General features: G+C 43.4%; 1 protein-coding gene across 1 annotated transcript in view; it reads left to right on the top strand.

Moving 5' to 3' along the window:
* PKHD1 (PKHD1 ciliary IPT domain containing fibrocystin/polyductin) overlaps nucleotides 1–22,949 on the top strand; it is a 475,560-nt gene that overhangs the window by 22,648 nt on the left and 429,963 nt on the right. Inside the window, exons 12-23 of the mRNA XM_007095512.3 lie at nucleotides 246–341; nucleotides 2,968–3,109; nucleotides 6,201–6,315; nucleotides 7,656–7,934; nucleotides 8,943–9,032; nucleotides 9,361–9,451; nucleotides 10,342–10,484; nucleotides 12,308–12,438; nucleotides 13,695–13,870; nucleotides 16,605–16,743; nucleotides 19,373–19,500; nucleotides 21,988–22,172. Of these exons, the coding sequence (XP_007095574.2) occupies nucleotides 246–341; nucleotides 2,968–3,109; nucleotides 6,201–6,315; nucleotides 7,656–7,934; nucleotides 8,943–9,032; nucleotides 9,361–9,451; nucleotides 10,342–10,484; nucleotides 12,308–12,438; nucleotides 13,695–13,870; nucleotides 16,605–16,743; nucleotides 19,373–19,500; nucleotides 21,988–22,172 (1,715 nt within the window). The remainder of the gene's footprint in view (nucleotides 1–245; nucleotides 342–2,967; nucleotides 3,110–6,200; nucleotides 6,316–7,655; nucleotides 7,935–8,942; nucleotides 9,033–9,360; nucleotides 9,452–10,341; nucleotides 10,485–12,307; nucleotides 12,439–13,694; nucleotides 13,871–16,604; nucleotides 16,744–19,372; nucleotides 19,501–21,987; nucleotides 22,173–22,949) is intronic.

Raw genomic sequence — 22,949 nt, 5'->3', positions numbered from 1 at the left:
GAATGGCACTGCATTGCCTTGTTTTCTTTCTAATTACTGGAAGCTGCCCTATGCCCCGTCGCCTTACACTCTCCCTTTCCTGGCCTCCTTCACTTGGTGGGGACAACTTTTGCTATATTACTCACATCCAGTTCATTACCTTAGAATAGGAGCCTGTCTACTTCAGGATGGTCATGTTGTCCTGCCTCACACCTATATACCTCTCTCTCTCTCTCCATTTATCTAATTAAAAAAATTCTCCCCAGGCATTCCGTGTGATATTAGACATGTGTCTCCCAGGAAGATTGAATGTACCACTAGGGCTCCAGGAAAAGGTGCAAGACTCACTGCTCCTCAGGCAGGTAAGGACGTTGTACAATGGCCTCTAGTTACCACCAGGAGCAGCCGGGAAGTGGAAATAAGTGTTTGCTTTCTCAGCAGTTTGACTGGTTAGCTCAGTGAGCTCTGGGCCTGTGATACCACTGTGAGGACTTTCCTTTCAGAGAGCTTCTTGGCTTTGTTCTGATGTTTAGTGACCCTGCACTTCTGTTCCCAACCAAATGGCCAGTGGGGTTCAGGGGAGACCTGATACATAAAGTACAACTGCAAAAGGGGCACCTGGGTGGTTCAGTCGGTTAAACATCCAACTTCAGCTCAGGTCATAATCTCATGGTTCGGTCCATGAGTTCGAGCCCCATGTCAGGCTCTGTGTTGACAGCTCAGAGCCTAGAGCCTGCTTTGGATTTTGTGTCTCCCTCTCTCTCTGCCCATCCTCCACTCATGCTCTGTCTCTCAAAAGTAAATAAATGTTAAAAAAAAAATTAAAAAAAAATATAACTGCAATCAAGACATTGCTGTAGCTACTGGTGGAAACCCCAAAGCTGCCTCACTCCATACTGTGGTCAGCTGTGAGCCCATTGGCTAAGAAGACCAGAGCATTAGAGTGTCCTCTCCTGTGCCCATAACAGCAGCACTAGACAAGGCCAGGGAGTGGGGCAGAGTGGGGTGCATTTAAATGCTGTTTCTTCTTCCCTGTGAGTGACTGTCTGCTTCTTTGAAAAGTAGTGATGTATCATGCCTTTGCCTCAAGTTTATGCCTGAAGTGGGCAGAAATGGGGGAGGCAAGGTGGCAGATTCTACTTGTTCCTTTCTGTGTAAAGCTTCCGCCTCAGGGCTGCAGCTTAAAAGTGCATCATTGGAACACTTTTCTGGTGAGCGTTAGAACTGCAAGCTCAGGCGTAGTTAGGGACTAAGGGAGGTTGGTGTGTTATGTAGCCTGGAACCACAGGCTGCACGTCTCTATTCCTTACCTGCCCCATAAGGGGCTGACTTCATGGTGAAACCACAGACAGTGAGCTCAACTCCAGAAGTTCGGCACTTAAAGGGAAAGTAACCCAGCAGGGGGAGAAACCTTTCTAAAGAAAGGCCATTCGAGTGTGAAAATGCATGCAAAAGCTTTGGCTTGAGCATTCTTCAGGTCCCAGATCTGCAGTTTTTACTCAAGAAGAGCTCCCATCCAAGGGAACAAAACTACTGAAGCAAGTGCTGGAGAGAATGTGTGTTTCCTGTCAGGAAATAAAGAGCTCTCCCCTCGTTCAGTGCTTTAGCTGCTTGGGTAGTGGTAGGATAATTAGCTGAATGCAGCTGTTCTTGGGAGTTAACGTCCTTTATGAAGACCTTTTGAAGTTTCTTCTATGAAAGTAGGGCAAATTACTGCGTAAAGCAGTGGTTCTCAGTGGTCCCCAGGGCACATTTGGCAACAACTGGCTGTTACAGCCAAGATGGTGGTGGTGGTGCAGCTGGTCTCCTGAGTGGAGGCCAGGGTTGCCCAGAACATCTTTCCATGCACAGGGCAGACATCACAACAGTTATCCACAAATCCAAGTAGTAGATTAAATACGCTCTTATTTTTCTGCTTGTTCCTGTTCTACTTCCTTTTTTTGTTGGATTTAACAGGGAACAACAGTAGTAGTTTAAAATAATAATAATTACCGCAGCTATCCTTTACTGAATACTTACCATATTTCAGGCTTTTTGTATATATAGTTTAGACTCCCTAAGTCTTTTTTTTTTTTTTTGCCAGAATTGTCAAATTGACTCATTCCCCCTCCCCCCAGGTTTATTGAGATACAACTGATGTATAACTCAATCTCCCTTAGTCTTTAGTGCGTTATCTCTATTATTGACCCCATTTTGATGCTCAGAGAATGAAGGCATTAAGCAGTTTGCTTGCTCAAAGCCACAGGTCTAGTAAGTGGCAAAGCTGGAATCTGAATCCACACATGTATGATTCCATAGTGGCACCCGCAGTCCAAGTTAGTATGCAATATTGATTGTACGTGTACCTCTGGTGTCAGAGTTTGCTTAATATAAAACACAAATTAGTAAGTAAAATATCATTAAAAATATCACATCATAGCTGTACGGCACGTAATTTGTTCCATGTGTGAGTCCACAAATTGGGGCCGTTACGTGAAAAAATTTAAGGATTGCCAATTTTCTGGGAACAAAGGGTTGTAGGGAATAGTATTCCCAGGTTGAACTAGACCTTAAAATACTGAAACTCTCTCCTGAACAAGATAAGTCAGAGCCCAAGTTCATGTTGTCCTTCTGTACTCCATCACAGCATTTGTTTGCTCTGTCAATTCTCCACAGGACTGTTTCTCTTTCCCTGACACTCTCATTAAAAAAGACTCCCTACTTGTCTCTGGTCCCTTGAAAATATTTCCCAATATTTTTTTTATCATTGCTTTTGATCAAGTGTATCTTTCCAAGAGGCTAAATCCTACACCAAGCCAATATTTTCTGCTTTCTGGAACATTTGTGTTATCTATAGAACCTCTCACATGACTGCAACATCTGGGTCTCAGTTGACTCACCTCTGTAGATAGTAGCTGGATCATCTTCACTGTGTTATCTGAGGTAAAGTATTTCCCCAAATGGAGGATGAAGGTCCTCTGATGTTTCTGAGGTATACTTGTCTTACAGGCAATCGAGGGCTGCTTTTTGAAGTTGGAGATGCTGCTGAGGGCTTGGATCTGACTGCAGCCACTTCTGGGTACTGGTGGCAGATTGTCCCTAATGCCAGTTCTCCATTTGGATTTTGGTCAAAAGAAGGGCAACCCTTCAGGTATGCTGTAGGAAAAGTGGGAGTTTATATCAAAAGTGTCTTTACTAACCTAGGTGAGACCAGGAGATAGGTAAGCAATGAGGTTTCCAGGGGAAAAACTCTAACAGCCACCAACTCAACAACAGTTTGATCAATATTCTCAACTGGTGGTGGTCATGCTGGTATAGCACAAGCCTTTTTAGGTACATGCTGAATTTTGATCAATAGGTAAAATTTATATTTTCTACAAGTCAGTTTATAGTCTGCTTTGGATATGACTAGCAATTGGAACATTAATCTGGGTAAGCCAGGGTACTTGGATGAGAGCACCGTAAAACTTGCTGTAGGTATATGGCTAAGACATGAAACCAACATCTGGCTGATGCCAAAGAAAGAAGCAAGCATATGCTTTCTGGTCATATGAGGGAGCAAAGGCTGGAAAGCAAGCATGTCTGCTGGAACAACTACTCAGTGCCAAAGGTCAACCCAGTGGCTGGTAAATAGCAGGGGAAGTTATTATGGGCATTGTTTTCTGTAGCAGTGACGGCAATGTGATTATGGTATTCCTGTTAGTGTTGCTGTGAATATTCTTAATCACTTTGAGGACCTGGCTGAAATGTGTAGTTTCCTAAAGTGGTCTTAAAAATATAAAAAGTTGAGAATTGCTTAGACACACTGTTTCCTTAGTGTGCTCTCAGTGTACATACAGAGGGATGGATCCTTGACAGTGTGATGGATTTCTTCTCTTTCCAAACATCCTCTCAAAGAGGTTGGTCATGACCCCTGAATGTGAATTCCAGCCATTCTGTGCCTTCCTCCAAGGATTTGGCCATTTTAAATTTCAACTCAGTTGTGGAATGAAAGACTTTGTTCCCTGTTCAGGGAATCTCAGACCTTGAAGAAGCCAAGTAGGGAAGAAAATCTGTGAACAGAATAGTCTCTTGTCCCAGAAGCCTTACTAACTGGGTATTTAACCACCAATGCATAGTTTTAAAGTGGCAATTGTTGTGGTCCCTTGTGGCATGTAATGATACATCTTTATCATGGTTTCTGAGAATCATCAATAGTGTTCAAAGGAAAACCTTTCAGCTATATTCAGTGTGTGGGGGAGTGTTAAGGAGAGAGACCACCTCAAAATACAAAAGAACATTTGACTGTATGTATCTCCTGCATGGAGTGTCTCTTTAACTGCCATTTGGAGGAGCCACAAATCAGAGTAACTCTTTCCATTCTCTTTGTCCTTCATTTCTTTACAATTCAAAGATTTTAAATTAAAAAATTGGCATATTAATTAATTGCTAAATTATTATATTTATGGACCTTTAAAGCAGTTATTTTCAAAACGATTTTCAGAAAATATTCGTGGTATTTATTGAGATAGTTTGATCATTACTTAGCCATATCTGTCTCTACTACTAAGGTCACGAGTTTATCTTAAACATTAAACATTTATGTTTCATAAAATTGCCTGCAACCTTCTTCGAAGTTGTAGGTTATGTCTGTTAATTTGGAATTGTTGACACATTTAGTGGATTTTTCTCTGTGAGCCATAATATTTAATTAGAAAAATACTCTCTGTAGGTATTGAGGTTTCTGGTAAACTCAGAGCAAATCTGCCCTCTTTTTGTGAGATAACATTTAATTAGTAGACCTTCAAACAATTAAAAATTATTTACTGATAACCTACATTAAACACAACATTGTGTTCAAAGAGGTTTAGAAGGTCGAGGGGCACCTGGGTGGCTCAGTTGGTTAAGCGTCCGACTTTGGCTCAGGTCATGATCTCACGGCTTGTGAGTTTGAGTCCTGCATCGGGCTCCGTGCTGACAGCTCAGAGCCTGGAGCCTGCTTCAGATTCTGTCTCCCTCTCTCTCTCTGCCCCTTTCCTGCTTATGCTCTGTCTCTGTCTCTATCTGTCTCTCTCTCTCTCTCTCAAAAATAAACAAACATTAACAACACCAAGAATAGAAGGTTGAGAGCAAGGTCATTATCTTGAGGAATGACCAGCCTTGTCATGTGCACATTCAGCCAACAGAGCAAGGTAAGACAGCATGTCCTGACATTCCTCAGTGTATCCAGTGTGTCTCCTGATCTTATTCAGTTCAACTGATTATATTGACTTATTACTATGCTCTAGGCCTTTGAAGACAAGTTAGTTCATGAGATGCCACAACCAAAGATGTATTTATAGGTCTAGTTTGCAGATGAGGAACTATAGTCCCTGATAGGTAAAGTGCTTTTCTAATGTTAGAAAATTATCTAATATTATATACAATTATCAAGTAGCAGAACTAAGCTCTGATTTTTTCTGATTTCAAGTCTTGTGATTTCTCCACAAGTCTACCATGCTTCATTATGCACATATCCTTCTTCACCCATAGGAATATATTTTAAAGAGAGCCACCAGTCTATGAAACCTCACATAAACACCTGCTTCTATGACCTTGATGTCCACCATGAGGGAGATAAAATAGAAGCTTTTCTTAACATTATTTGGGGTTATTTTAAGCCTATCACTTTACCCCCTTCATAAAGAACTGCAGTGTTGTCCACAAGTCATGTAGGATTATTCAACAGGAAACACATTTGCTAATTTGTGATTGCCACTTACAGCTATGCATATGCACACATGTGATGCAGCTAATAACTGACTTTAGCCAGAGGAGTGATCTAATATACCTCATGAAGTATGATATGTTGGAGTAGGAGACAAGAAACCAAGGTTCTGGAACAAGTCAGAGCAAATTCTTACTGGTGATCTCTTTATTTCTAATAGTAAGAATAATATTTCTATTGATTGAGCCCCTACAATCCACTAGCTGTTAGTAAATGCTAAGCCTCCAGACAGTCCCATGCTGCGGCTGCAACTTTCCCAAAGGTACATGACTGTGAAGGAAGTCATGGCCACTGTGAAGAGATGTGTTGAGAGAATGATTAGCAGGTGCCATGGGAATAGCTGTTTACAGAGTACTCTGGCCACTCCTGTGGCACAAGAGTCCCGTGTTTCTTCCTCATTGCCATAAAGAAAAACAACGTACAAGGGCACCCACTTGTCGGGTCAGTGATTCAGGCATTGGTTGCTCTCACTTCTCTGTGTTTCTCTGCTTTCCAGAGCACGGCTCAGTGGATTCTTTGTGGCTCCAGAGACCAATAATTACACTTTCTGGGTCCAGGCTGATGATCAAGCTTCCCTGTACCTCAGTCAGTCAGAGGACCCAAGGACCAAGGTATTCACCTTCCTCTTACTTTCCTTTTCTTGTCCCCAGTCTTTCATTCTTAAAAAAATTACTAAAGCTCTCATATTCTACTAATAGTTGTAACATGCCACTAAGCAACCAGGGATTTTAATGTTTTGTTTTGTGGAGGGAATGGGCTTATTTTTTGTTAATTTAAAAAAATTGAGACTTAATTGATATGATTTTAATTGTTGAAAATGAATTTGGTTGAATGTGTTGGCACATTCATTAAGCACTTACTCGAAGCCAGGCATTAAGCTGCATTTTATATACCTTGTCTCTAATCTTCACAGCATCTCTGTGAGCTGAGTATATTTATCTCCATTTTCCAGATAAGGAAATTGAGGTTTGGAAGTGGCCAATCCAGGGTCACTTGGGTCATAAGAGGCATATTTAGGGCTCAAACTCCTATCTGTCTGATTCTAAAGCTTGTGCCTTTTGCACTGATTTTTGGGTAGAGATGTAGCCAGTCTTCTTTAGGAATTCCCTGATCAGCTTTGAAGAATAAGAAAAAGTGCTTGGGGTGCCTGGGTGGCTGAGTCGGCTGTGTCCAACTCTTGATTTCAGCTCAGGTCATGATCTCACAGTTCGTGAGATCGAGCCCTGTGTTGGGCTCTGCACTGGGCATGGAACCACTTAAAAGATTCCCTCTCTCTCCCTCTCTCTCCCTCTCTCTCCCTCTCTCTCCCTCTCCCTCTCTCTCTCTCCCTCTCTCTCCCTCTCCCTCTCTCTCTCTCTCTCTCTCTCTCTCTCTCTCTCTCTCTCTCTTTCTCTTTCTCTTTCTCTTTCTCTTTCTCTTTCTCTCTCTCTCTCCTTCTCTCTCCTTCTCTCTCTCCCTCCGTCTGCCCCTCCTCTGCTCATGCTTGCTTTCTCTCTCTCAAAAACTGCTTCTAACAAAAAGCCAAAATTCAATAGTGCCATTGACAAAGAACCACATTTCCCCCTCAAATTATTAACATGCTTCTATGAAATTGCTTTGCTGATTGGCTAGAGAAACATCATAGATTCTGATGTGGTCAAGTCCTTCTAGGTTTCTCAAATGGCTTAGAACTATTTTGTCCATAGTATCATGTAAAGCCAGGTTTCCAGGTTGGCTCTCTCTGCTCTATACATGGCCCATCCAGCCTCATCTGAATACAGTTTGATAGAGAGACAGAGGGGGGAGTGGAGGATCGTATACAACCACAGACATCAGCGTGACTGAGCTAACTTGTTGGAAAAGCAGACCATTCTGAAGACCCTATTCGTAGCTGTCCAGACATTTGCTAATTGAGAAAAAAAATGCTCATAAGCTTCATAGTTCTGATAGTGACATGCTTATTGGGCCACAGGTGAAAGTGGCCTCCATCAACGTGGGCACTGCTGACTGGTTTGACGCCTGGGAGCATCATGGGAATGAAGGGACCTGGCAGCGGAAGACTCCTAAATTAGAGCTGGTTGGTGGCACCAGGTACTACCTGGAAGCAGAGCATTATGGGAGAGTCCCCAGCAGGGGAATGAGAATTGGTGTCCAGATCCACAACACCTGGCTGAACCCCGCTGTGGTCAGCACTTACCTCCGGGAGAAGCATCAGATCCGAATCCGTGCCCAGAGACTTCCGGAAATCCAGGTTTGTGTCTCTTCCTTGTCCTGTGGGGTTAGAGTCAGGGGCTGAACTATGGAAGGAGCATAGTCTTGTCTAGTGGAAGGATCACTAGCTGGGAGCCAGGAGACTTGAGATGTAATGATAACTCTGCTCCCCATGAGATAGGATATCTATCCAATAGGGGTTGTGAAGACATCTAAGAAGAAAACGCAAAGTCTTATTATGAATATAACTTTACTCATGGTCAAGTTTCCAGGTAAGTCCTCTTTTGGAAATGTTTTCCCCAGTGTAGAGATACGGTCCTCCAAACATACACACTTGTGTAGGCATGTACATATGTGTACACAGACAAGATCCCATTGCTTTTACAGATTCAGGCCCTATTTACCCATAGGGAAAGATGGTGTTTTCTACATCGACTTTGTAAAGGTCAAGGTTTTCGGGTCTCTCAGATGTGCCCCATATTTTTGTTGAACTATCTCAGCTTACTTTCAATTCACTTTTTGGTGTACAAAGATGAGTCAATATGGACTCTGCTTTTGAAGCTTACAGTCTAATAGTAAAACATGTACACAAATAACCACAGAGTGAAGTAGAAAAGAGCAAGTGATATAAGAGGATAGATCTTACTTCATAATAAAAGTATAACGTGCCTGTCAGGGAACATGCTAGCAGCAAAGCAGAGACTGAATAAGCGTCTGAGAGAGTGTGGCGTGCCATGTGGCTGCTCTTGCCCACCAGGCCACCCCCTGGAAAGAGTGATGGGTGAGAAGGGCTGAAAGGAGGCCATTCAGTGGGAACATTTAAGTCTGGCACCCTACAGAAAAGAAGGGGAACGGATGAACAGGGGGATAGACATGGGAACGTTTCCATTCGGTGATGACACTTGATCCCTAGATATCTCTAGGTGATAGTGAGTTTAGACAAAATTGAAATTATAAATAAAAGGAGATAGCAAGCAGAGGAGATATATCCTGAGTTTCTCTGGCTTGATTAGCATATGTCATTCAGTCTTGTCACTTGACATTTTAGATGCTGACTCTGTCTGGCAGAAGGAACTTCTTCCTTACGTGGGACAATATCTCTAGCCAGCCAGTCCCTGAAAATGCCACAGCCCATCAGGTGGGAAACTTCTTTCAATAATGACAGGTGGGGGAACTGGGGGCGGGTGTCTTTATCCCCACTGTATAAACTCTTGACAGTTTTAAAAAAAACTTTTTTTTTTAATGTTTACTTATTTTTGAGAGAGACAGAGCATGAGTGGGGGAGGGGCGGAAAGAGGGGGAGACACAGAATCTGAAGCAGGCTCCAGGCTCTGAGCTGTCAGCACAGAGCCTGACATGGGGCTTGAACTCACAAACCGCGAGTTCATGACCTGAGCCAAAGTCGGATGCTTAACCAACTGAGCCACCTAGGTGCCCCTTGATAGTTTTTTTTTTTTTTAAAACAGATTCAAGTAGCCATTGAGAAGTTACTTGCAGTCAAATGCCAACTGGAACCCCTTTCTGCCAACATCCTACTCTGGCTTGGATTTGAACAAGGTATGCGCTGTCCTTGGCTTGACAAATGCAGATCCTCTTCTCTACCATGGTCTTCTCTCTTTATTCTGTAAAATGGGAACAATCTTCATTTCCTGCCACCAGAGTCAAGAAAAGATATGGAAAGTGGATTTGGACACTGAGTGGCCAAGAGAGTGATTACACACGTGGGAGGAAGCTCCTTGGTGTGGGTGCCAGAGAAAGAGAAGGCATTCACGGTGAGCTGTCAGGTGGAGCTCAGTACTACCCATTCCATACAGTGGGGGAAGGCAAACCACGCATGCGGGAACAAAATCCCTAAAATGGCATATCTTATTTAATTCAAAAAATTTTTTTGTTTATTTTTGAGAGAGACAGAGTCAGTGTGAGCAGGGAAGGGCCAGAGATGGAGAGAGAGAAAGAATCCCAAGCAGGCTCCACACTGTCAGCGCAGAGCCCAACATGGGGCTCAAACTCACAAAACCATGAGGTCATGATCCGAGCTGAAACAGAGTCAGATGCTTAACTGACTGAACCACCCAGGCGCCCCAAATTGTATCCAAATAAAGAAGTTGTTACGTGAAATAGTCGTCTTAGCAAATTCTAAAAATGTGAGAGCATGTTTTTAAAATGCTAAGGTGAACTAAATTCCAGTCAGCATTCTTTGTCTCTTTGCTTCTCAACAGTTTTTCATGTCATGGTACATACAGAAAATGGTAATAGATGTTTGATGCTCTGTGGCAGGCAGAATGGGGTTCTTAACAGCAGGAGCCTTTAAGCCCAAGCCTGGCCCAGCTCACCCGAGGGCTGAAGGGCTGCTGTCACGGTGCACTCATAACCCAATCCCTCTACACATGTCAAGAAGCTGTCTTATTCAACATTTATGCCTGTCTTCCTATTTTATCTGCATCCAGGTCCAGAAGGTTCCAGCTTTGAGGGGGACCTCACCAGTGCGACAGAGCCCTACTGTGGGAGATTCAGCCTCCACCAGCCTCGACACCTTGTCCTAACACCCCCGGCTGCCCAGAAGGGCTACTGGCTAGATCGGTACACACACGTAAGTAGCAGCCATCAGGATGCCAGGTGAAGTGGGTAGGGAGGGGTTGGCATTATTCTCTGGCATTGAGATTGGCAAAGCAGGAGCATGAAAGAGTAATTGCCATGATTTGCCCAAGGCATTGTGGGCTGAGGTTCCAGGTTTCTTACCTGCTGTTTCAAGTGGTGAACAGATACTTCTGGTTCTTATTAGTTAGATGCCTTTGTCTTAGCTGTGAGACCTATGGACGTTTTTATAAGCTCCAGTATTTTCTTTGCTCACTAGGCGGGAGTGCAGACTCTGTAGTCAACCTATTTTGTTTTATTTTATAATTTTTTAATTTTTATTTAAAAATTTAAAATGTTTATTTTTGCGAGAGAGAGAGAGAGAGACAGAACGCGAGTAGGGGAGGGGCGGAGAGAGGAGATGACACAGAATCCTTCGCAGGCTCCAGGCTCTGAGCTGTCAGTACAGAGCCTAATGTGGGGCTGGAACCCACAAACCATGAGATCATGACCTGAGCTGAAGTTGGACACTTAACCAACTGAGCCACGCAGACACCTCCAGACTATCTGGTTTTGAATTTTGACTCTACCCCCCTATATGTCCTCAGTGTCTTGTTTTAGTTTACTCCTCTGTAAAATGGATAATGGTAGGGTCTAGAATTGTGTTGAAGGTTGCATGATATAATCTACCAATGTGTGCAGTGGTTAGGACCTAGTTAATGCTAGTTACTGTTATTTATAGTTATTTGTTTACTGATGGATTGACCAGCACACTTCTTGAATAACTTCAATCCCTTGTGTCAAGCGTTGCCATCTTTCGTGAAAGAGTGCAGCTTGTTTGCTCTTTGGGCCCCTGAGTGAGCCCAAGGGGGTGGCTGAACTCATGGCAGTACTTGGGGGTGGGTGGCAAGAGGATTCTCTTTCATCCCTGAAATCATATCATTCTCCAATACTCATCAAAATTCCATCTCCGAGAGGCACCTGGGCGGCTCGGTCAGTTGAGTCTGACTCTTGATTTCGGCTCAGGTCATGATCTCATGGTCCATGGGTTCGAGACCCATGTCAGGCTCTGTGCTGACCGTGCAGAGCCTGCTTGGGATTCTCTCTCTCCCCTCTTTCTCTGCTCCTCTCCCAATTGCACACATGTTCTCTTTCAAAATAAATAAAATGAAACTCCATCTCTGATCAGTTTCAGTGGGAGCTGGGATTAGATGGGCATCTTTTGGCTCCTCCTCTACAGTAGAGGCTCCCAAAGGGGCAATTTTGCCTCCTTGGGAAAGGCTGGCAATTACGGAGACATTTTTGGTTGTCACACCTGGGGAAGTGCTACTGGCATGCAGTGGCTAGTTTCTAGGGCTGTCACTAAACATCCCACAGTGCACAGGACAGCCCCCTCACAGAAAGGAATTATCCAGTCCAAAAGGTCAACAGTGGAAAAACCTTGCTATAAAGTCTCCTCGGGGCAATTTTATTGAACTCAGAAACCAAGGATGCCAGTGAGTTAGAGTTAAGGAACTGAAGCTCAGAGAGGGTAAGTGACTTGCTCAAGGTTGCATAGGTAACCGGTCAGAATAGGGGTTTTTCTCATGGAGATACTCTAAAATCCGAACTTCCTAGCCCAGTGGTAGGCATTTAATAACTCTCTGTGGAGTAAATAACAATTTATTCTGATTATGTCTTTTTTTAGTGAGACTAGTAAACTTCGGGAGTAGAGGGCCTGGGATGGCTCTCTCACAACACGAGGCAGGCTTCTAGGGAGGTGGACTCCCTTCATTACTCATTGCTTGAATGGCTGCTTCTTGCACTAACAGAACTCATGTGCTTATTTGGTGTCCATAGTTGTGCATTGCATACAGAGGCCACATGACTAACATCCTGAAGGTGACCATGGTTTTCACAACTGACTTTCAAAACTTTGTTAAGAAGAATGCCACCTGTGACTGGAGTCTCATAGGGACCACTCCCAACAGGTAGTGAATCTGGGGAGGTGTGGTGGGAATTCTTCCAGCTGGGATCATTGGCTCTCTTGGGGACAGTGGTCCACGTGAGGTACTAACGATCTCTTAATTTGGGCCTTGGATGTTAAAAAAATTTTTTTTCAATGTTTGTTTATTGTTGAAAGTGAGGGAGCATTTGTGGTGGAGGGGCAGAGAATGAGGGAGACACAGAATCCAAATCAGGTTCCAGGCTCTGTGCTGTCAGCAGCGAGTCTGGTGTGGGGCTTGAACTCACCAACAGTGAGATCAGGACTTGAGTCGCAGTCGGAGGCTTAACTGAATGAGCCACCTAGGTGCCCCTTGGGACTCAGATACTAACTAGAGCTTCCAAATTCATTTTATTTGACTAAGAGGTTTAAGAGTGGTTAATTGTTAGGAATAGAATTCGTTTTAGAAGTGCTCTGACACTTTTCATAGGGATAGAATCATAGAACATATCTGGAAGAGAGATCTTTATTTGATGAGATTTTATTTTACTTTATTATTTTATTTTATATGTTTGTTTATTTTGAGAGAGAGAGAGCAAGTGGGCAGGGGAGTGGCAGAGAGAGAGAGGGCGAGAGGGAGAGAGAGAATCCCAAGCGCTGTCAGTGCAGAGCCTGACATGGGGCTCAAACTCACAAACTGTGAGATCATGACCTAAGCCAAAACCAAGAGTTGGACGCTTAACTGACCGAGCCACCCAGGTGCTCCTAGAAGAGATTTCAGAGACCATTGCTTGAAATTACAGATGAGAAAAATTGGGACCCAGAGAATTTGTGAGTCACTAAGATTCGTACAGCGAGTAAGCAAAGACTCTGGAATAAAACTCATGCATCTTTGATCCCTTGATTCAGTGTTCTTTCCATATAACTCTTACGGGTTTTGTAAGTGGTTTTAAACCTGAGTGTGTCCAGGAATGTTAGTCTTCTCTGAGGTTATAGCCTAACATATACCTGCCTAAGATACCTAATTATACTGTAATTTGAAAATGCTGACATTGAGTGTCATGAACAAACGATTGCCTTGAAGTGTGCCTCACTTGTGTGATATCACAGGCTGAGCCGAGCCTGTCTTGGACAGGAGGCTTGTACCTGGGGCACACAGGACTGTTTGGGTGTAGGACTTCTTAGGGTGTCTCTCCTGGCTGCACAGTCCCCAGGCCCCCAGGTCTGTGAACTTGGGTTCTTCAGGAAAGGGTCTCAGGTGCACACAGAGAGGTCCATTTCGCCTGTGGTCTTGTTTTTCAGCTGGCAGTTCACTTGCATTGACCTCTGGGAGTCTTGTGTGCATCACCCTAAGTATTCCCAGCTGCCTCTGGCAAACTCCTCTGTGTTGGTTCATCAGATTGACCTCCTCCCTCTGTCTCAGGAGACGAGTGGGTTCTATGTGGATGAAATTATTATTGCGGACACAAACATAACAGGTGAGCATTCAATCTGCTTTTGTCAATGGGCCTGTCAAATGCCAACCTCAAACTTTTCTGCTGGGGGCTGCTCTTCTCTTAATGCAGAGAGAACACATGATTTCCCATCTTGTCTGCCTTGGTTCTAGAAAGAAGATGGGTTTGGGATTGTGCATCTTTGTTCCCTATATCTCTTTAATTCCTTTTTTTACTATTTATCCAATGCTTGCTCTTGCTTCTGTGCTCTTACCCCAACTTTACCACTTTTATGCTAAGAAGACTTGGTTTCCTCATCTGTAAAATGGGCACAATCAGGGCTCTATCTTATGGAATTACTGTGAAAGCTAACTGAAGTATAATGTAATGAAGTCATTACTGGTCCTAGATCATGGTAAGTGCTCAATAATATAAGCAGTTATTATTACTATTATTAGTCCAGCAGGATTTCTCCACCTCCCCATGAATTAATATCTGTCATGCAAAGTGCTGGAAGGAACAAGGTAATATCTTGCCCTATAAATGGGCTAAAGGTCTCATTTATGCCTTCAAGGCAGACTCAGATAAAGGGAGAGAGTAACTGTCATCATGAGAACAGGCTTGTCTTGCTTTCTGCCCATCCAGATTCCTCCCACTTAGCATTCAGAGCTCAGGCCTGGCTGGCCCTTTCCTCCATCAAATCCCCCTTGAGGTCCCCTAGGCACAGTAACCTCCCTTGGCCTTGCTTGCCCACGAGTCTTGGGGACCAAGAGCTCATCAGGGGTTTGATTGAGGCTGGTGGAGCTCCCAGGCTTCCAACTTTTGCTCACTTTCCCTTTTCTCTTTTTTAGTCTTTTGCCTGAAAACTGCAGAGCTGAGGGCAGAAGAGCTTGGGGGTGGGTGGCAAGAGGACTCACTTTCAGCCCTGAAATCTCATCACTTTATGATACTCCTCAAAATTCCATGGTTTTTTTTTTTTTGAGAGAGCAAGGGAAGGACATAAGGGGGGGCGGGGGGGGGGAGAGAGAGAGAGAGAGAGAGAGAGAGAGAGAGAGAGAGAGAGAGAGAGAGAGAGAGAGAGAATGAGAATGAGAATGAGAATCTCAAGCAGGCCCAATGTGCAATGTGAGGCCCGATGCAGGGCTCGATTCCACTACCAAGAGATCATGACCTGAGCCAAAATCAAGAGTCAGATGCTCAACTGACTGAGCCACCCAGGCACCCATCAGAATTCTCTTACCTGTTTCATTGGTTTAAGTGCTTTTGGGGCATCTGGATCAGATTGAGTTATTTCAAACGCTATTCATGTTATGGCACATCTAGACGATGACAATATTCACACGGTGTGCTGGGATAATTACTTGAATTTCTTGGGGTCTAAGACAACTGGCTGGGGCCTGGTGACCCCCTAAATGCCATCTAGATTCCCAGAGTGCTGAGGGGATCAATATTTCATGTTCTTGAACCCACCAGCTGGGAAACTCAGAACTAGATGATACTCTTTCCCTGCTCCCAAGGGGAAGCCCAGGATCTATAGCACCTTCTCACTGCCCCCACCTTTTAGCCATCAGATGCTCCAGTATATAGAACCATCTAGGGGAGAGGTGAAGAGGGAGGCAGGAAGGGCAGGGTGGCTTGGGTAAAGCTGCCTCTTTCCCACTTTGTCTAGGTTCCCTGCTGGTGATGACTTTGCTTTGAGGATTATTTAAAGGCAAGATGAACTCTATACAATTGGGCCCAATATTCATACTTCATACTTTATATTCTCTCACCTAATCTTCTCTGTGAAAGTTGCTTTTATCTAGCGGTGGCTACCATTTACTTCTCATTTAGATCTCAGAACCCTGTGAAGTGGTCCTATTATCTCCACTCTATAGATGAGGAAACCAAAACTAAGAGGGTTTGAGTATCTTGTCCCAAATCACGCAGCTGGGGTATAGGGGAGATTGCAATCTGGAAACCAGAGCCAAGCCTTCAATGACACTATACCCTGCTGAGCAAATAAACATTTATTGAGCACCTACTGTGTGCCTGATGTTGTGCTAAATAAGCATGGGGCATGTCAAGATGTTGCCTTTACACTGTCCAATGTCTCCATTGCACAGTCTTGGGGGAGAAGGTATCCTTTACCCAGGGGAAGAGGATATTAAAATAGATTGTGCTGGTCATTTAAATTCTGCCACCTCACTAAACTCTCCCTGCCATGCAGACTGATGTATTGCAATTCCCACTTTACAGAGGAGACAAAGACACTATATTTAGCCAAATGGAAGTACAAAATCAGGATTTTAACAGTAGTCTGTTTCACAGCTTGCACTTTTTCTGCACACATGCTGACTCATGCTGTTGATGAACACTCACATACCTCCAGTATGTGTCTGTGTGCTCAGTGTTCCTGAAGAAGATTAGCTGTACATTCCTGGAGTTGCCAGTGGCCTTGGAAAGGGAAGAAGGAAGGGGTAGCAGTCCACACAACAATGGGTTATCTCTGTGTGGGTGCCTCCAACAGCCTAGGGAGGGATGTTTGTCTGGGTTGGTATGGACTTTGGTATGGAATTTGTTTTTGTCTCCCTAAACCATGCCCTTATATTTTCCTTTTGGTATGAACTGACTCCTTCTACCTACTCTTCCTTTTCTTTTCATGGTGGCAGATAGGTAGGAACCTCTGCTTTAAATATGTGTTGAGACCTAAGTAACTCAGCATCTGCAGTTGGGATCTCCCACACACTGGGCCTTCCATCTTGAGTTGCTTGCTAACAATCACATCATTGGTGTCTAGTTTTCCAAGCAGATTCTGGAACAGCTTGCCCAGGTGGGAATCTGGTGGAGTCGCTCTCTGTGGTGGGATCCCCTCCGGTCTACAACGTAAGCTTTTGGTTGGCAGGGTGTGGCCAGGAGCTCCCACTCATCACTGCAAGGTAGGGAGAGGTCTCTGCTTACTTGTCCCTTCTTAGGATTGTTAGTTGACCCGTGGGGACACAGAGGTGGGATTTTAATCAGGAAGAGCTACCTGACTTGTTGCTTAATGCTACAGTTTTCAGTTTTAGGAATGCAGGAGCAGACTCACCTGGAAGTCTTGTTACAACACAAATTGCTCAGCCCTAACCACTTCATCTCTAACTCCCTAAGTTTGAAGGGGGGTCTGGTAATTTGCATTTCTAATGAGCTCTCAGGCAATGCTGATTCTACTGGCCTGGGGACTATGCTTTGAGAACTAATTTCTAGTGAATGTTTTAAAGTACTTGTATTTTTATGCTGTTCAGCAGTTCCCATTACCACTGTTTTCTGTTCACTCCCCTCATTCATTTTCCATGTATTAATCTTATTGGACTCTCTTAAGGTGAAATGAAATACTCTAAGGAATAAAAATAGCTGTTTCTAAGAATTTACCACCAGATGGCACTAGATGCCCATAAGCGTTGCTTCTTAATAGTCAACAGAGTCTATCCCCAGTTTACAAAGCAGTAACGAAGTATCAGGCTCCTCCAAACTCCTGGACACATGTATGCTCTAGTTCCTTCTTTTAATTTTTCACTTAAACCCTAATAGGATGGAAGAATTAAGACGCTCTGCCTTTAAAAATTTTCTTTCCATCGTTTTCTAACATGTTCCAAAATGAGTCCTACTCATACATACCATGCTTGGGATGGCATATAAAAGACAGGGGCAGAGAGCTTGAATCTGTGGTCTACTTTCCTTGACTCTGCGTTCCAGGGCCCTCTGGGTGGGAAAGATGTGAAAACCATCAATAGAATCAAGGAGTGACAGAGCTGAGGTGGAGGGGCAGCCAGCCATCTTAGCCAGGCTGTAGTCCTGCATTCCAAGTGCCAAAGCTTTAACTCAGGCTAGAGGCTAATTTAGGTTACTGTGAACAGATCCAGAATAGAATGGTCCTGGCAACATGCCTTCCTGAGATTTCCTCAAGTCCCTTAACTACTTCTGGAAGTCTCCCACCTCAGCAAGAAAGGACCCCCTTGGCCTGGCCTCTGCTAGCTTCATCCCCCAATGCAGACACCATCACTATCTGTTTATAGTTGTACTTATGTACATCAACATGTAGTTCTCAGATAATATTGATGAAATCATATGTGTTCATTGTTGAAAATTTAGAAAATACAGAAAAGACTTAGAAAAAGGTAAAAAAAAAATCATTCATAATCCCTCTGCTTGGAGATAACTTCTAACATGTTGGACGCATATTATTTTTTTTTAAGTTTATTTATTTTGAGACAGAGACAGTGTGACTGGGGGGAGGGGCAGAGAGAGAGGGAGACAGAGGATCCCAATTAGGCTCCATGCTGTCAGCACAGAGCCCGACGTGGGGCTCGAACTCAAGAAACAATGAGATCATGACCTGAGCCGAAACCAAGAGTCAGACGCTCTGAGTCACCCAGGTGCCTCTGGATTCATCTTCTATCCATTTTTCCTAAGCAGTTTTTGTATATATAATATGTACACTCTATACCGTATTTGCTTTTCATTTTTTTAAAGTTTATTTATTTATTTTGAGAGAGTGAGCAGGGGAGGAGCAGAGAGACAGTGGGACAGAGGATCCAAAGTGAGCTCCTTGCTGACAGCAGAGAGCCCGATGGGGGGCTAAACTCATGAATCACAAGATCATGACCCGAGCCAAAGTCAGACGCTTAACCAACTGAGCCACCCTGGTGCTGTATTTGCTTTTTATTTTTATTTATTTATTTATTTATTTATTTATTTTTCAATATATGAAATTTATTGTCTAATTGGTTTCCATACAACACCCAGTGCTCATCCCAAAAGGTGCCCTCCTCAATACCCATCACCCACCCTCCCCTCCCCCCCACCCCCCATCAACCCTCAGTTTGTTCTCAGTTTTTAAGAGTTTCTTATGCTTTGGCTCTCTGTATTTGCTTTTTAAACCTCAAATTGGGACCATAAATTACATATTATATTTGGCAATGTACCTTCTTCACATAATGGTATGAATTAAGTATTTCCCCATATCATTAATGGGCAATGTGATAATTTTTCTAAAATGTGATTTCATTGGCTGAATGGTATTCTGTCTCATAGTGTGTCATGATTTGTTTGGCCCATTTATTATATTAAAGGCAAGATTTGGTAGGCAGTGTGTACACAGGCATTAGCTAAGCAGTTGGCTAGATGGAGTGGCCTGTGTTTCAGGCGGGGATAGAGAGTGGGGAAGCATCTGTGGAACAGGGCACTGACTCCTCATTGGTGATGCAAGTGGGATTGGAGGATGCCAAGTTCTCTGTCCCCTCGGTGCTTCAGGACCAGAGGGGTGGAGGCCAGAGTCGTCACTTTTTACTCTGCGTCCATGTGTTCCCAGGATCAGTGCAGGGGAAGGGTAGAACACTCTGAAAGAACCCTAATATTTACGCTACACTTCTTCCATGATGGGACAGGGACGTCCAATATTTGGGAGGTTGAGATTGTGTCCTGGAAACACAGCAGACTACTTGGTCTGCGAGATGGAGTTCTGTTCTTTCTAGAGTGACACTTCTTGATGGTTACTGTGCTTAATGCTTTGGTTTTAACATGCCACAGCTCTCTGCCCACTGAAGGTGAAGAAGAAGAGCCCAGGCTGGTCCAGGTGACAACACAGAGAATACAGAGGGCAAGTCCACCTTTAGGAGGATACTTCCGCATCCAACTCCCTACTACAGTGATTCCTGGTAAAGGGGCAACTGGAGTGCACCAATTTCTCATTTCCATTTTTAGGGGCATTCCCAGGTGAACGACATCTTGAGAGATTGTCAGGAAGAGTGACAGTCTTAAAGTTGTTTTGTTGATTTCTCCAGCATTTGAAAGTGACCTTAAAATTAAAGATCTGGACAAAAACAGTACCATATTATTGTTAATATCCCAACTTTTTATAGATGTAGAAACTCTGCGGATTAGCTTCCTGGGACAGTCATAACAAATCGCCACACACTTCGTGGGTTAAAATAATAGAAATTTATTCTCTCACATTTCTGGAGACCACAGATACAAAATCAAGTCGTCAGCAGTGCCACACTCCCTCCGAAGGCTCTAGGGGAGGGTCTGTTTCATACCTCTTCCAGCTTCTGGTGGTTGCCTGCATTCCATGGCTAAGTCACTCCAATTCCTGTGGTCACAGTGTCTCTTCCTCTTCTGTCTCAAAACCTCCTCTGTCTCTCTTTTATAGCAATATATATGATTGCGTTTAGAGCCTTCCTGGGTAACCCAGGATAAACTCCTCTTCTCAAGATCCTTAACCACATCTTTTGCAACATAGTATAATATGTACTCTTTTGCCTTATAAGGAAATATTCATGGGTTCCAGGGATTAGGGCATTGACCTATTTTTCTGAAGGCCACCATTGAGCCCAATATACTGGAACTTGCCCAGAGGTCATACAAGTAGTTGATGGCAGGGTCTGGATGTGAACTCAGGTATTTATCAGATCAGTCCTAGGCCAAGATCTACAGTAGCCATGGTCCTTCCAAAGTAAACTCCATGGTGACACCATATGCTATTGAGAATGTCAGTGGTCATAACAATGTAGAAAGAGCTTTCAATGTGATTAGTGTAGAACCTTTTCTAAATCTTCAAGAATAAACACATTTCACAAAGAACAAGGAATAGAAGTGAAGGCCATTTATTTGGTAAAACCACAGGAGAATCGGAAAGGAGGCTCAGGAGAGTGCAAGAGTGGCTGTATAAAAATTGGCACGTGGTCCAAAAGTCTTTTGCTCTCCCAAGAAGAAAGATGCTAGACTCGCGAGAATCTTCTTGGGTGAGAGGAAAGGTGTGTTTTAAGAGGGCCACTTAGAAAAAGTTGAAGGCCATGGGCTATTGGAGTCTGATAAAGGGTAGGTGCCAATAGTGCCCTGTGTCAATGAAAGCCCCATCCCTGGGTCTTGCTTCCCTTTTCATGAGCTGCAGCCTGTCTGCACATACTCCTCCTGCCACCATGTTCTATTGTGATGCTCTTCACTTCACTGAAAACAATCCAGGAAAGTCCGCCTTAACTTGGCCTTTGGAAGTGGCAATGGCCCCATTAGGTAAATGTTGAACAACCTTCTTAAATTTATTATTATGATTTTTAATGTTCATTTACTTTTGAGAGTGAGTGGGGGAGGGGCAGAAAGGGGAACAGAGGATCCAAAGTGGGCTCTACTCTGATAGCAGTGTGTCCTATCAGTGAGTCTGATAGCAGTGAGCAGTGAGTGACTTGAACCCATGAACCATGAGATCATGACCTGAGTCGAAGTCGGATGCTCAACTGACTGAGCCACCCAGGCACCCCAGAACAACATTTTTTTAAAAGGAGGAGAATCTTGTTTGTCCTTTAGAAATATAGTGGTGTATTATTAACACTCTAAGGCAGTGTGGAATTCAAGAGGAAGACTCTTGAGTAGTTGGAAGGTATTCTGGGTTAAGTGTAATTCTGTCTCGCTTGGTTGGCAAGCTTCTGAATCTCATTGGGTCTCATTCTCTTCATCTCTAAAGTTAGGTGTTAGGATACCCAAATGACCTACCTCACAGGGCTGTTGGGAGTAGCTAATGAAATGGAAACTTTTGGTAAAGCAAGAATCAGGGTTCAAACACAAGCAGGGCTTAAGCACAGAGTGCTGTTATTTCTCTGTGGGGATGTGGAATGGGGAAGCAGGTGGTTGAGCTTAAAAGAATTCTAATAGAGAAACCAAAGTGAAATGCCAACATTCCTCAGCTGGGTTGGCTAAGTTTTTATGGGTGTCAGCTGCTGTGCGCCTACCCCTCCCCCCTCCTCCCTGTGAAAAGTGGCCAGCTTTTCTCTGTTCACAGGGTCGGCTAAGTTTTTCCAGGGAAAACCCACTATTTAATTAGGCTTTCAGGCATTACCAGGGTGTCTGGAGTGTAAATTTTGAGTTGACAGTTGAGATAGTTTTGTCTGATGTGACTATGCTCTGTGCTTGCTGTGAGATGGGATCCTGATTAAAGGTATCACAATGTAAAAAGTAGGCAGCTACTTGTATTTGCTGTAGGAAACAAATGGTTTAACTGGGCTGGGATTTCTCTTGAAGGCATAGTTTGAACTTGAGGGTCTTCTGCATATTTAGTGGGCATCTTGACATTTATTCTCTGTAATTTTAATGGTGAAACCCTGTGTGGTTATTAGTATCTTTTTTTTATGTATCAAAATCTTGTCCCACAGATGTTCCTGTGAGTATTTCAGCTAGTCACCTGCGCAAGCTCTTACAGAACAATGCCGATAACTTTACATCTAGGTACCTCAACGTCAGTGACTTCACTGTAATGGAGGATCTGAAGTCTTGCTACGAACGTGTGTGGACCCTCTCCTGGTCCAACCAGGTTGGAGATTTGCCCAATTTCATCAGGGTATGTATGGTATCTCTTTTGGTAGTGTGGATTTGGTGTTCTGAAGCAATTTTGTGGAAAAAAAACCCAGAATTACATGAATGAAAACTGTCACAAATTATCAATTTTGTTCTAATATTCAAGTAAAGGGGTTCAATGATCTTTTTTTGGGAAGTTTTCAAGACATGTTTTGTATCTCATGTCCCTAAAAAAGCAGTTTAAACCCAACATCTCCTTCCCTAACTTAGGGTAGGTAGTTGTTGGTCAGTGTCCACCATATAATAATTTTACATCTGTTATTGGATAATTTAAGCAGATGTGATTGACTTAGATTATCATGGAGGCAGATGGCACAGCAGAAGGAAGTTTAGAAAAGGATTTGCTGTCTCTGGATAACGACAAAACCAGATGCTCTTGCATATTTAGGGTTTTAAAAAATAATCTAATGATCATCTAGCATTTGGTTATTACAAAATGAAACCCAAGCTGAAATTTTATCCCTGTTCCATGGTATTGTAGGTCATTTGGTTTTCAAACAAAATACTGGAGTGGAGTTGGAAGAAGGATGAGAATCCTCTCATAGAACTTTTTTCCCTTACCTTTTATTTTAATATTTTGGACTGCAAACATATAAAATAGAAAAGCATATAGAAACAAAATATCTCAAGACAGAGAAGATTGTTTTTTGTGCCTTTTTTGACAACTCTGCTTGCAAATAGATATTCGTCTAGTCTATTGGGGCTTTCATGAGCTGTTACTTTTATGTTTCCAGGCTTCAACCCTTGTCACCCCATCTTC

The sequence above is a fragment of the Panthera tigris genome, chromosome B2 (genome assembly GCF_018350195.1).
Source record: "Panthera tigris isolate Pti1 chromosome B2, P.tigris_Pti1_mat1.1, whole genome shotgun sequence".
Lineage (NCBI taxonomy): Eukaryota > Metazoa > Chordata > Mammalia > Carnivora > Felidae > Panthera > Panthera tigris.
Note: the sequence above shows the minus strand (reverse complement) of the source record. Positions and strands in the feature narration are given on the sequence as shown.